Here is a 13,122-nt window from a genome sequence, read left to right as displayed (position 1 = left end):
CGTCGTTAAGAAATGTGAAATAAATAAATCGTTTTACCGCGCGTACACCAAATAAGAAAAATATAGGCCGCCTAAATAAAAGGTTAACACTTGGCTGGAGAAAAACATCGAGAAAAAGTCAACGTTTCATCGAAATACATAATAAAAACATTGCCGAGAGATCAGTTATATGTATACATAAGCTCTTGAACTCTCTTTTTCCTTATAGAACTAAATTTTTCGCAAAATTAGAAAAATGAAAGTGAATGTGTTTGACTACTTTCGGTACTACAAGTACTTCGTTAAACTTTGTCACGGTACAAATGGAAGTGATGTACGTATGTGTACGTGAAAAAAGTTGGTGTATTATACAATAAAACATTACTGGTAATTCTATTTGAATTACTTTGCATTACGCCGAGCACTTTGTGTGGTGTAATTGTAGTTGCTGCCGTGTTTGTATTCCGTGTTTTCGATTTCGTTTTCGATTCGAAAACTCACGGAACATCATACGCATCGTACAAAATAGCAATTATAGTACGTGTAGAGTCTTCCGGAGGCAACGCGCAGGATGGCGCTGCTGCGGAGCCGACGAGCCCTGGGAAAACATCGACTACAACAACAGTATCCGCAACCACAACAACAACAACAGCAACACCAAATCCACCGGGTGCCAACACAATCACAACTAGTCCAATACAACCATGTGCGTCAATTTCTTCCGCAGAACAAAATATCTCACCATTGCAACGCGATATTTCGCCAAAGGTGAGTTCGTAAAGTGAGAATAAAGGGACATGTCATGTGCGCACACAACGGTGCTATGTTCGGCTCGTCATTCCTCGGAATTTTTTTTTAAGAATCTACATGTAGAGAATATCGAAGCGAGAATCAAATCACTGTACTGAAGCCCTGAAATCACAATATTATACATAACTTTTAGATCACATTGGTAGAGTTACATTGATGTTTTAATTTAAGAACATTGGTTCCGTAGCGTATTGCGTAAAATGCTAAAATTAATCTTACGTGGACACTGTTTGCAGTCTACCTGTAGTTTACTAAACCTGATTTTCCTTTAACCAAACAAGGTGGAATACTGGTGGCTTTCAATGCACTTTTTTTTTTAAATAAAATACATTTTTCACTTATACCAATAATTCTTTAGGTGTTTTTATAAAAAATATAAGAAATAAAATATTGAAATTTTATATATGTATGTAGTTACATACATATGTATCGATGTACATCTATTACATTTATAATTTAACTTGAAAAATAATAATTTCTAATTACGTGACATATTCGCATCTTATCTTCACAGGGCTCTGAAAGGTTGGCACCTATAGTTTTTCCTTCGACTCCTGCACAACACATCGCAAATGCGACACCGAGTCCTACAACTCCACGAAAATCATCAGATTATCCACAGCAGGCGACAAGTGTTAATGTTAAGAATGAGAGCAATGAGAATTTTCCGGTGCCAATTGTCTCTGCGGGTGTGGTGCCCGGTGTGGGGCCGGCAGTGGGAGTGGGCAGCGGAATCGGGAGTGGAGTTTCAGGCATGTCTCCTGCTGGCTTGGGACAGCAAAACAAAGATAATGTTCCACTGGGAAAGAATAGTAGTCAAACTACTGTCAATTCGATGGACGCGGTGTCAGGATCGGGAGTTTTATCACCGATGCTTCAGCCGGCAAGTACAAGTGTATCTGCATCTTCTTCACACACGGCTACGATCACTAATGAAAAGCCATCAGCTAGCCCAAACACACAACCCATACAACAGCATCAGCAGTTGCTACCTCCGCAACAGCAAGCTCCGGTGGCAAGCATTCAACCAAATTTGCCGCCTAATTTTTCCACAGCATCGCATCAGGTAAGCATTACTTTCGAACAGAAAAACTATGAAAACCTTGACACGTAGTTGTAAACAAATTAAAAGCAGGTTTGACCAGGTAAGCACCGATTGAGAAGGATAGCCACTACTTTAGAATATAATAGATTCGTTAGAGGATGGGCACTGCGACCCTACCCTAGGTCTATTGTGCCCTCAGAGCTCAACACAAAACCTCGTCCAGCCCTTATTCCTAGGGTATGCATATGAGCCCATAGCCTGCAGTGACCTGTTAGCAGTCCCGTAATAAATTTCATATTAGTCTTGTGGAGTGTCATTAGTTCTCTGGATCTTCTGGGGTTATAGCTTCCTAGCTTTCACTTGCCTTAGTCCAGACGTGTTCTCCTCGTGTGTCCTACTTAGGTGAACCACTACTTTAACTTTGCCTATCAAAAGCCACTTCGAGATTAATAAAATCTGCAGTGGAATTCTAGCAATCGCTACGCTAAATTTTCGTCGCCAAAATTCTCTAAATGAAAAGCAGTGGGGCCTAAAAGTATACCACATGGAAAGGCAACAGATGCAATGTATAATCAGCGAAACCTGGCAATATGAAGGCCATATAAATATATGTTGCGTGATGCTAGGCACACCTGCTATTCTTTTGGAGATTTTTGGCGATCAAAATTAGCGATAGCAAATGTTGGAATCCGGCTGCTGGTGAATTTATAGTTTACAATTTTTTAGTCGGTCTTACATAGTTTTTAAAACCCTATTGAATATTTTAGGTGTTCATTTCTCTTTTGGCTATAACGTGGTGATTAACTTAGAAAAAGCGGGAGAGGGGTGATTATATTTATTTACATGCATAAAAAACTTATTTATGTAAAAAATTTGTCGTAGGTTAATGTAGCCAATGATAGCCATCTGTAAGGTGGTCTTTATTATTAGAAGTCATGCAGAGCCCCGAAGTGTTGTCGGGATTGGGGTTTTTAATTTTCACTCACAAATCGTCCAAACCCATATTTAGAGTGATTTTTTTTACAATCAGGTTTTAGCCTAAAATTTGCTTTACATAGATGAGTATTATTAAATATATTTACCCCATTGAACGAATAACTCAGTTTTTTTTTTTTTTTCTATATTTAAGGTGCCCACGGAAACGAGAAACTTGGTCCCATCTTCACCCGCACAACAGCTTATTGAGAGCCCGTTTGGTCCAAAGCTAGCAGCAAATCCCGTTGGCGGCCATCTCGTTAGCTCGCCAATCAGTACTATTCACACAAAGAATTTGCCTCTCACTCAAGGCAACAATGTGCAAAGCACGGTAACACCAATTTCCATGATGTCTGGACCAATGACGACAACAGTAACATCGGCATCTGTTATGGGTGGCTTTGGAGCTAGCAGCAGATTGGGTCCCGGGCCACCTATGCATCATTTGCAAAGTGGTTTTACATCAGTATCAGCTACAAATCCCAGTATTGGTGTAAAACCAGGAGAAGTGACAACTGCCGCTGACGTACCCAAAAGTATTGCGGCACCGCCACCTGTAATAAATGGTTTTATACCCGCTTTCCTGCCGGGGAACGCATCAGCGCAAAATAGTGTTCGCATCTCACCTCACATGGGTCATATGACACCAGCAACAAGTGGGCCGCCAATCTCGGTCGTGCCGCTATCGGCAAATTCCACCACATCAGCGTCTGGCATTCCTGGATCTGTTACCAATGCAAATGTAGCAATGTCTTTACCCGTTACAGTGGCGGCATCGTCGGGGGCTATGACATCGGCAACTATGGCCACCATGCCGAAAGGTTCTTACGTGGTTAGCACAAATACCACAGGTACAATGTCAAGTAGCGTATCAGGTCCAAACCATGGCATATTTGCTCAAGGTAATGTAGCTATGGGCATTCCCGGTGGACCGCCGATTATGAGTGGTGTTCCAAATGGCATGACCCCAATGCTAATTCATTCGCCCTATCGCACGCCGTATCCGGGATATCCTTTATATGCACCATATAGCGGTCTGCCACATAGTCCCTATCATCCACCTGGCGTGCCATCACCTAATGCGTCTCCCCGCACAATCGACACACGTACTGGCAGAGAAATAACACCCATAGCACCTTCACCTAAAGTAATTGCAGCTGGGATGCGGCCGATGACACCAGTGAGCAGTTCGAATTCGGCTTCGACAACGCCTGTTAGCAGTAGTGGCGGTACGACAATTGCTGCACCACCACCACAACCACAGTCAACTGCAGCGTCAGTGCAAATGTCACTGCCAGGTTTGATACCAGGTCCCGGGCCAGGTATGCCACCTGGTCAAGCTCCGCATTTATTGCACCACATGCCCTTTGGAGCTAATCCACATGGGCCGCCACAGCCAATGCCGACTGGTGTTGGAATGCAGATGGGCATGGGAATGCCAAATAATCATGGTTACAGCAGCAGTAATAGTAGTATCAGCAATAATACAAATACAACAACAACAGCATCGATCGCAAACTCAACATCCTTAAGCAGCAACAGTAATAACAGCGGCAATAGCAATAGCGGCATAAACAGCAGTGGCAGTGGTGGACCAGTGGCTGCTAACAACAATGCTATTCAAATGCAGCGTGGAGAGGGCTCACAATTACTTCCGCCACCTCCTCCGCATATGCTTTCACATCCACATCTACCACCACCGCCCACCCACACCGGAGCGGTGGCGCCGGGCCCACATATGGCTCCCATACCACACATGCTAATGCATCCACAACATGCAATGTTGCGCGGCATTTCTCCCAGTACTGCCAACACGGCCAGCGGTGGTAATTCCGGCCTACCGTTAATTGGTGGCCCTGCTTCTTCATCTGTGATTCAGAGAGTTATCTCCCCTAAAAATGAAAATCCCAGCAGGGAGCGCGATATCGCATACAGGTACCAATACATTCACACTTATTATTATGCCAATTTTTATACCCGCGCGCACTTGTATATAAGAGTATTATATCTTTGTTCGCATAACGGTTATTGAGAATTAGAAAAATCAGATAAAATCCACGCCAACTTCCCATATAAGGATAGTTTTCAATAACTATTGAAACCCAATTCATTGCTTAATTGCTCATATACAAATTCAGGAGTACCGTTAATTTCTTCGTGATCCAATGATCGGAAGTAAACCAAATTAGTATGGGACCACCATCCGATAAAAATTAAAAATTATCGAAAACGGTTACGTAGTCCAAAGTTATTCGGTCGTCTTAACGATTTTATTTATTCATATTTTTCAGTTCAATCAATATCAAAAGCCATGAAAATCTTTTTAATTTCATAGGGAAAATGCAAGAAATTTTTAAATTTTCAATTCGATTGGTATTTCTTGCCTAAAAATATTCTCGTGAACTATATTTTTATAAAAAAAAATATAGTTCACGAGAATATTTTTTTTTAACTATACAAAACCTGGGAAAAGGCAAGAAATACCAATCGAATTGAAAATTTTAAAATTTCTTGCATATAAATAAATAAAATTGTCAAAACGTCAGGTCCAGGGTATGCCTATTTTTGTCACTGAATATATGAGAAATATTCAGATTAATTGATAACCTCCTCCTTTTTTGAAGTCGTTAAAAAGCAAAACACAATATTTAATATGTACGTGCGCCGGATATATAAAGTTCGGTTTCGTCCGAACGGATTTTTTGTTATTTTTTTTTTAATACTGAGAATACTTAATTAATTTTCCATTGTGTTATTCGTTCTTATGACATGTAAATTCTTTATTACAGCATACCGCGCTCCGCGCCATCTATGAATACTCACAGTAGTGGCAGTAACAGTTTACCTACTGGTGCTCCACCATACATGACAACTGCTGTCAGTAACAACAGTGTGGGGTCCGCAATTCCGGTGCCCTTTAGTAGCACGGTTTCTGCGATGCATCCAATGCATTCGCATCCAACGACCACAATGGCATCATCGCATCAACAACACATTGCTACGTCGCCTAGTCTACCCTATCCACCCAAAAATACACTATGGCCCAGGTAAGTCAACGCAAAAAAAAAAAACAAAGCATTAGTGGACCGCATAAAAGTTTATTTTAATAAATATAAAAACATTAATACTTTAGTTCATCGCTGCAATTAACTCCATCAACGGCAACGACGATCAGCACGTCATCATCATCCAGTTTGACAACGCGTCCAACCCCGCCGCCGGCGCAATCTCAGGCATCATTAAATATAGCTGGTGCTTCGTCTGCTTCCAATGCTGCGACAGCTGCTGCTTCAATGCCTGCTAACTCAGCTTCTCCCCAAACATCACACGCTGCTGCTGGATCTCTTACTACATTTCAACCTCCATTTTTCATTACTCCTTTGCCACCTCCTCCACCCATAGTACCCGCTTCTTCTATAAGCAGCACCTCAACTACACCATCTGCATCGTTGGCGTCATCGGGTGCAGGAACTATAGTTGGAGCTGCACCAGCGACTGTTGGTACCACATCGGCATCTTCAATGTCCTCCACACAGACGACTGTTACCACAGCAACAAGTACACCGGTAACAACATCCGCACCACATCCTTTCTCGGCCGAATCTCTATTTCAAACTAGCAAAAGTAATTGAACATATTAATTTTTATTTTGAAACTGCTACTACACATACACATTTTTCATTATTTACTTCCCAATCCCCCTCCTTGGAACCATTACACGCCTTTTTTGTACCTTAGATGATCAAGCAGATCTGTTGAGGCGTGAATTGGATAGCAGGTTTCTCGATCGTTCTGGTTTGGCTGTACAACCGCCGGCACCACCACCACCCTCCACGTATTTACGTCAGGAGCTGCACCATCACCAGCACCAACATACACACCTACATCAGCATCAACAGCTTATTCCGGCCGCTTTGCCGGCAGCACTTCCAGCTGCACCGCCCCCAGCACCGGCACCCATATTCCCGCAATTATTCAAAGACATTCCAAAAATTGCGGCAGTGGAAACACCGTTCTATCGAACCGGCATTGGTTTGCCTGGCTATCCGGGATATAATTCGGGACTGCTACATCCAGGGCTAGGTGGAGCAACGCCTTTCATGCCGCCCGGGCACCTAACTTCATTCGCGCCAAAGGTAAAACATTACTTATTTCTGCATGTACTGCACAAGCGAATGCGGACACTGCTGCACAGTATATAGCTTATATACTGATACTTTTACATAACTACATACACATACCTACTATTATACACAAATTTTAAATTGTCCACTAACAAACTATCCGCCAAACAAACATACATTCCTCTAACACCTTTTCTTGTTTTCATGTTAACAATCATCACCATGTTACGTTTCGTATCCCAACAACCAAACAATCCAATTATTTAGCCGCCACCGCCATCATCGCCCTCCGCTAACACCAATGCCACGAACTCAAACAATCCACCAACGAATCTTGATTCCTCTAAAGTTGCGAGGTTTACGGTATGTTTTTTTTTTTTGTTCTGAACACCATCTGTAGAAATCTGAACATTTAAAAATTATTGGTTAAGAAGTATGTAGAGTCGGTAGCAGCACGTTAGCAAAAGCTAATGAAATACAAATTTTTTAGTAGCTAAACTAATGAGACGTTTTAAATTTTATTTTAATTTATTTTTTGTTCTTATTATAAATTTGCAAGTCCAAATAAGTTACGTATTTTAGTAAATCAAATGAATGGAACGTTTTGAAAAGTAAGATTTTAACCGTTTGTCAATTGAGGCAGCAGACTATTAACTAATTGATTTTGAATATTTTAAGGCAGAGAATATATCCAATGCTATTTATGCATTTTTAACGTAATTCGTACGGGAATTCTATTGCATGCATTCGTGATATTCGGCTACACAGAAATTTTGCAGCAAGCTCGGAGAGAGTTTGGCAATTATAGCAAACTAAATTTATTGGACCAAACTGTCGTAGAATTAGTGTTGCCGTAAACAAATTTTCTGGGCAATTGTTGTTATACACAAAAAGTGCAGCTATACCAAAAAATAGAAAACTGAATGTATGCTGTGGGTGCTTCAAAGCTTACGAACCGGTTAATTTATGTACATCTGCAATTTAATTTCGTGTTGGCGATAGGCATATAAACAACACTCATGGTGTTACCCTATGCCTATGAATTAATATCCGAATATAAGGAAACTCAGTGTAACTATCTCAGAGCAAACTAAAGAGCTGTCATCTTGTTTGCCAAACAAAAATTTCGTTTTCATAATACAGAGCTAACCTGCAACCGTGTGCCAAACTCGATGTAACCGCCTTAGAGCAAAGAAAGCAACCCCACAACCGTCGGCTCTACGTAACCGGAACGGCCCAGATTTATGTCTGGCCAGGGATTGTCACTTCAGCAAAACTCCCCAAAAGAACCTTTGGGGAATTCGTATGATGTTACAACTACAACAAACAAAGCAAGTTGTTTGCCAAACAAAAGTTGGTCTGCATAACACCAACCTAACACATCAGTGAGTGGTGTATGTGTTTCAGTTGTGTATTAGCCAGAGATCGCAGAGAACAGTTAACCAGAAAAATCATTTATGTTCCTCCCAAGGCGAATTCGTACAAGGTCGCCTTATTCTTAGCCTTACATGTGTTTTATCTTTATTTTTGCGATTTTAGCTATCAAATTAGTGAAAGCAAAAACAATACGGGAATTCGCTCTTATGTGTATTCGTTGTATGTTGTGTAATCGTAACTTCATGAGCGTGTGATTTGTTGTTGCTAGCGGTACATCAAATACACATGCAACAACAATCGCACGCTCGTCCAGTTACACTTACGCAGGATACAGCGAATACATAGAAGCGCGAATACCACTAATATACATGTAAATTTTGTTTTTGTACTATGTATTCCTTCTATATACCTTTTGTGATTTCGCCTTGGCTTGTACGTATATGCTGTTAATGGTTTCTCATTTTACGATACACTTCGTCCGTTATAATATAGTCGGTAGAGCTGGCCAACTATCGATACTGGCTTCGTTCGATACTTTCGATGTTTAGAAAGAAAAAAAATCGATACTATCGTTCCATCATACCAGGTGAAGTAATAAGAGCCAGAAGAAAGTTTTCACAGTGCCTAATTTGAAAATTTGCCTTAAAAATTTTGTATGAGACCATGGCGCAATAACCAAAAAAGTAAATCCTTCGATATATCAATAGTGCCATCGATAGGTTGCCAGCTCTAACAGTCAACCGCTGAGATTTATTTTTTGGGATGAAATCGCTATCGAATGCCGTGATCTCAATATCAAATTTCGAATACCACGATTCGGGCCCAGGTTTGTTCATGAATCGCTTCCAATAAGGGCTGCGAGTTCTATTCGGATTTTTTGAATATCTGGATATTCAAATATTTGATAAAAAATACGAATACGTATCTGGATAACCAAATGAACGGATATTAAGCCGATATCCGGTTATTGTAACAATATCCGGATATAAGGATACTCATACATACATATAAAAAAGTACGAAAACGTTAACCTAGCCAGTAGTTACTAACTAAAAAAATTTTAATTCGTTTTATTTGGGCAGTTTCGAACTAACAATTCCAAGAATGTATTCCTTCGTTTATTTAAAGTAAAAGAATCAGCTATTTTTTGTTGTGGCAAATTGTTAGAAGTAAAAATTTCTCTAGCATAAACTTACAATTTCAAAATTTGCCCAAAGCCAAGGTTTAAAGAAATGTTAGTGTAGTTGAAGGCCTTTGAGCCGTACATACATTCATATGTACATATGTATATGTACTATCGGTTGAATAGAACTTTTGATCACGAAAAGCATAAAAAATTAATTTATATTATTACAATTATGTAAAGTTTTAATCTTCTGCATTTTAATACATATAATATTATTATTCACTTTAATATCGTGCCATATTTGTCTTAATCATGCTGATACAATTATTTCCACCCATTCCTATGCTGCAATTTTCACTTCCTCACATAAAAACAATACATAAATTATAAACATTAAAACACATGTATGAGGAGAAGCTTTAGAACCCTACTCAGTCAACATATGCGCTTCTTGTCTTTCCAAATAGAAAACTGGTCGGTGGAATGCCATGCATGTGCGTATCGCGTGGGAGATTTACTATAACCAAAACAAACAAAATCCCGATAAACTAGCCAATAACCAGGCCGGCGTTGCTGGCGCAACTCCAGTTGGAGCATCACCAAGTGGGGCTCCTTCTTCTATGAATGCAGCTGGCAGTGTTGGACCTTCGCCATCTTCGTCGGTAACGCTAAGCGGTCTTAAAGCTTCGCCAGCACTATCGTTAAGCTCCGCGCCGCCACACATGCTGCATCGCCCGGGAGAGTTACCACCAGGCGCAATGGCAGCTTATGCTGCTGGTGCTTTGCCAGGTCGCTCGCCCTTCGAAACATCTCCGTTATCGACGAGTTTCATAGGAGCACCTCCCAGTCATATTGGTAATTGTTTTTAAACACAAATAAATTATCAATATATTATAAGGCTGCTGTCTTACAGGCACAGCAGTTTCGCCATTCGGTCGTTATGCTGCACCATTTGGTTTCGGTTTATCACACTTCGGCTGTGAAACGTGGCGGCCGTAAGTATTCTTCAAAAGTTTTAAATGAAAATAATTCTATTATAAACTTATGAAAATGTGTTCAATATTCTCACAGGTTACAACGTGCTGTAGCATATCATCCAGGCGCTACCAGCGCTCCTATGTGGCCAATAAAATCCGATCCGGCACTGGATAATGCGCGCCGTGAAGCGGAGGAACGTGAGAGGGAGCGTGAAATGCGCGAGCGCGAACAGCGCGAACGTGATCGGCAACGTCGCGAACGAGAAGAGCGTGAACGTAAAGAAAAAGAAGAGAAAATGAAGCGTGAGCAACAGGAGCGTGAACGTGAGCGTGAGCGGGAACGCGAACGTAAAGAGCGCGAACGCCGAGAATTGGAGCGGCGGGAATTGGAGCGTGAACGAATGATACAGCAACAACGCATTAACGAGAGTAACAAACTATCACAGGCGGCTGCCGCCGCTGCTGCAATGAACACAACACAGCGTGATCGTTCTCCACATCGCAGCATCAACGATCCGTTGGGCGGGCCCAGCGGTGGTGAGATACGTATAAAAGAAGAGCATCCGCGTACCAAAGAAGAACAAGATGCAATGATGATGCGTGCTTCAGCTGCTGCAGCTGCGGCGGGTGACGCACGCTATCATCAATCCATTGCAGTGGCTCAAGCTAGTGCGGCGGCTGCTGCACACCATGCATCTTTTATGGCCGGTCGGCATGGACCACACGCAGTGGGACCACCGCCACCGCCTCATCTCGCCCGCACAATGATGCCACCCTCTTTAGGCGGACCACCAATGACACATTTCGGACCTCCTGGACCTCCCGGTTGGCCAATGGACCCCTATCGTGATCCATATGCTCCAATGCTACGTTATAACATAATGGAAGCGTTGCGTCATGAAGAAGAGCGACACAAAGTGGCACTTAGCATGTATGCGGCACAGTCAGCGGCTCACCTACGAGGCAAAGAACCCAGCCCAATACCGCCGCCGACGGTGGGGGGTCCTTTAGGACCACCACCACCGCCACCACATCATCGCATTCAGCAGTCACCGCACCACCAACAATCGGTTGCCGGGCCACCGCCACCTACGATCATAGGAAAACCCCAAACACTTGGAGGTATGCCCCATCCGATTGCCATTGATGCGCATCATCCCGCAAAGAAGGATGAGCCTGGAGCGAATGTAGGAGTCAGTGGCATGCAAACAACGTCTTCGCCAGCGGCACAAGGTCGATGATAAATAACAACTCATCTTTAGAAAGTGTAGTTGTCGAATTGTTGAAGAACTGCGATTGCAAAACTTGCTAATTTTTGTAAATGTGTTTTCTTTTTTGTGCAAACTTGATCGCTTTAGCTACTGTTACTTTTTGTTGTTGGGTATATTGTAATGTGTAGAGCCATGTATAAAGCAAATCTTCGTACATACAAAAGTATATATGCAATATTTATTCAATAGTAGTATGTATATGTATTAACAATGAAAATAATACAAGTAGCTTACATGCAGCAGAGAGAAGCAACAATTATAAAGACTTTTGAATATCTTTCTTAAAAAGCGCAACATTCTACGAAGCGATTCGTAGACTTTTGCAATTGTAAAATATTTTTTTTTTTTAATTTTATTGTATAAAATATTTAAAACAAGTAAAATTAACTGATGATATGTATGTATATGAAAAAAACTATAAGGAATAAAATATTTACTTGATCGCATACATAAATAATTTATACAAAATCGCAGACTCGAACTTATGCATACTCGATATAATTTAGCGATAATTATATAAAACGTAAAGAAAAACAAAAAAAAACTTCAGACATACAGACAGCATGTAAGATATTTTAGGTGGCGACCTGTCGAATTGAATTCTTTACAATTGGACGGACATTATATATGAAAACACATACATTTGTACGTGCAGACATACAATAAGTGCAAGCAAAACAAAAAAAAATAAATAAAACAAAAAAAAACCACTTCAGATAAAATGAGAAACCAGTTAGTTCGTAATTGTATTAAATTGGTAGAATATTCGTAGGTTTATATACATTCATATATAAATAAATGCATAATAAAATCTAATTAGTACATAAATCGTCAGCACACACTCCCTGAGTATCCTTTCCTCACCCATCAATCCAAAAATTATCCGCTATCTACCTATGTATGTCCACACCTGCACCTAAAAAAAAAGTATATATATATACACCTTGAATATTTAGAGCATTTGTATTATTTGTATAATGATGGTATAAAGCAAAAATATATATTAAATTTATAATTATAAAATTATTACAATTAAGTAGCTTTACATTATTTATAAAAAATTAAAGTAAAATAAAAATTAAGAGGGAAGTGAATAAGTAAGATACATACACGCAACATGAGAAACAAAAATAAATTAAAAGTGAACTAATTTGCATATTATGTAATGTAATAAACGGATATAAATTAAAGATAGAAACAATGCTAAAATATTATAAAAAAAAATAGTTTCATTTTTATCATTTGTGTAAATAATGTTGCCGCCACGAAGTTATCGCGCAAATGCAAATGTAGTTGTCAAAGTACCAAATTGCTGGCAATATTTATCAATATAAAATATCTGATAATTATTGCTTGCCAAGAGCAATATGTGGTCTCCATTGCGGTTCACAGCTGAAAATATAATTGCATACAAAAAAGTCGCCGTTTGTAAATGAAA

The 13,122-nt window shown here is 40.3% G+C and overlaps 1 protein-coding gene across 1 annotated transcript in view; it reads left to right on the top strand.

Moving 5' to 3' along the window:
• The window catches only part of LOC118733842 (mucin-5AC-like), a 63,850-nt gene extending 51,239 nt beyond the window's left edge, over positions 1-12,611 (top strand). Inside the window, exons 3-11 of the mRNA XM_036463426.1 lie at positions 1,304-1,855; positions 2,964-4,744; positions 5,599-5,856; positions 5,943-6,433; positions 6,548-6,945; positions 7,201-7,296; positions 9,904-10,291; positions 10,350-10,431; positions 10,508-12,611. Coding sequence (XP_036319319.1) covers positions 1,544-1,855; positions 2,964-4,744; positions 5,599-5,856; positions 5,943-6,433; positions 6,548-6,945; positions 7,201-7,296; positions 9,904-10,291; positions 10,350-10,431; positions 10,508-11,654 — 4,953 coding nt within the window. The 5' untranslated portion in view covers positions 1,304-1,543 and the 3' untranslated portion in view covers positions 11,655-12,611. The remainder of the gene's footprint in view (positions 1-1,303; positions 1,856-2,963; positions 4,745-5,598; positions 5,857-5,942; positions 6,434-6,547; positions 6,946-7,200; positions 7,297-9,903; positions 10,292-10,349; positions 10,432-10,507) is intronic.
• Positions 12,612-13,122: the final 511 nt, after the last annotated feature.

This window comes from Rhagoletis pomonella, unplaced genomic scaffold, assembly GCF_013731165.1.
Source record: "Rhagoletis pomonella isolate Grant_MI unplaced genomic scaffold, Rhpom_1.0 Rhpom_scaffold_00002, whole genome shotgun sequence".
In the NCBI taxonomy this organism is placed as follows: domain Eukaryota; kingdom Metazoa; phylum Arthropoda; class Insecta; order Diptera; family Tephritidae; genus Rhagoletis; species Rhagoletis pomonella.
Note: the sequence above shows the minus strand (reverse complement) of the source record. Positions and strands in the feature narration are given on the sequence as shown.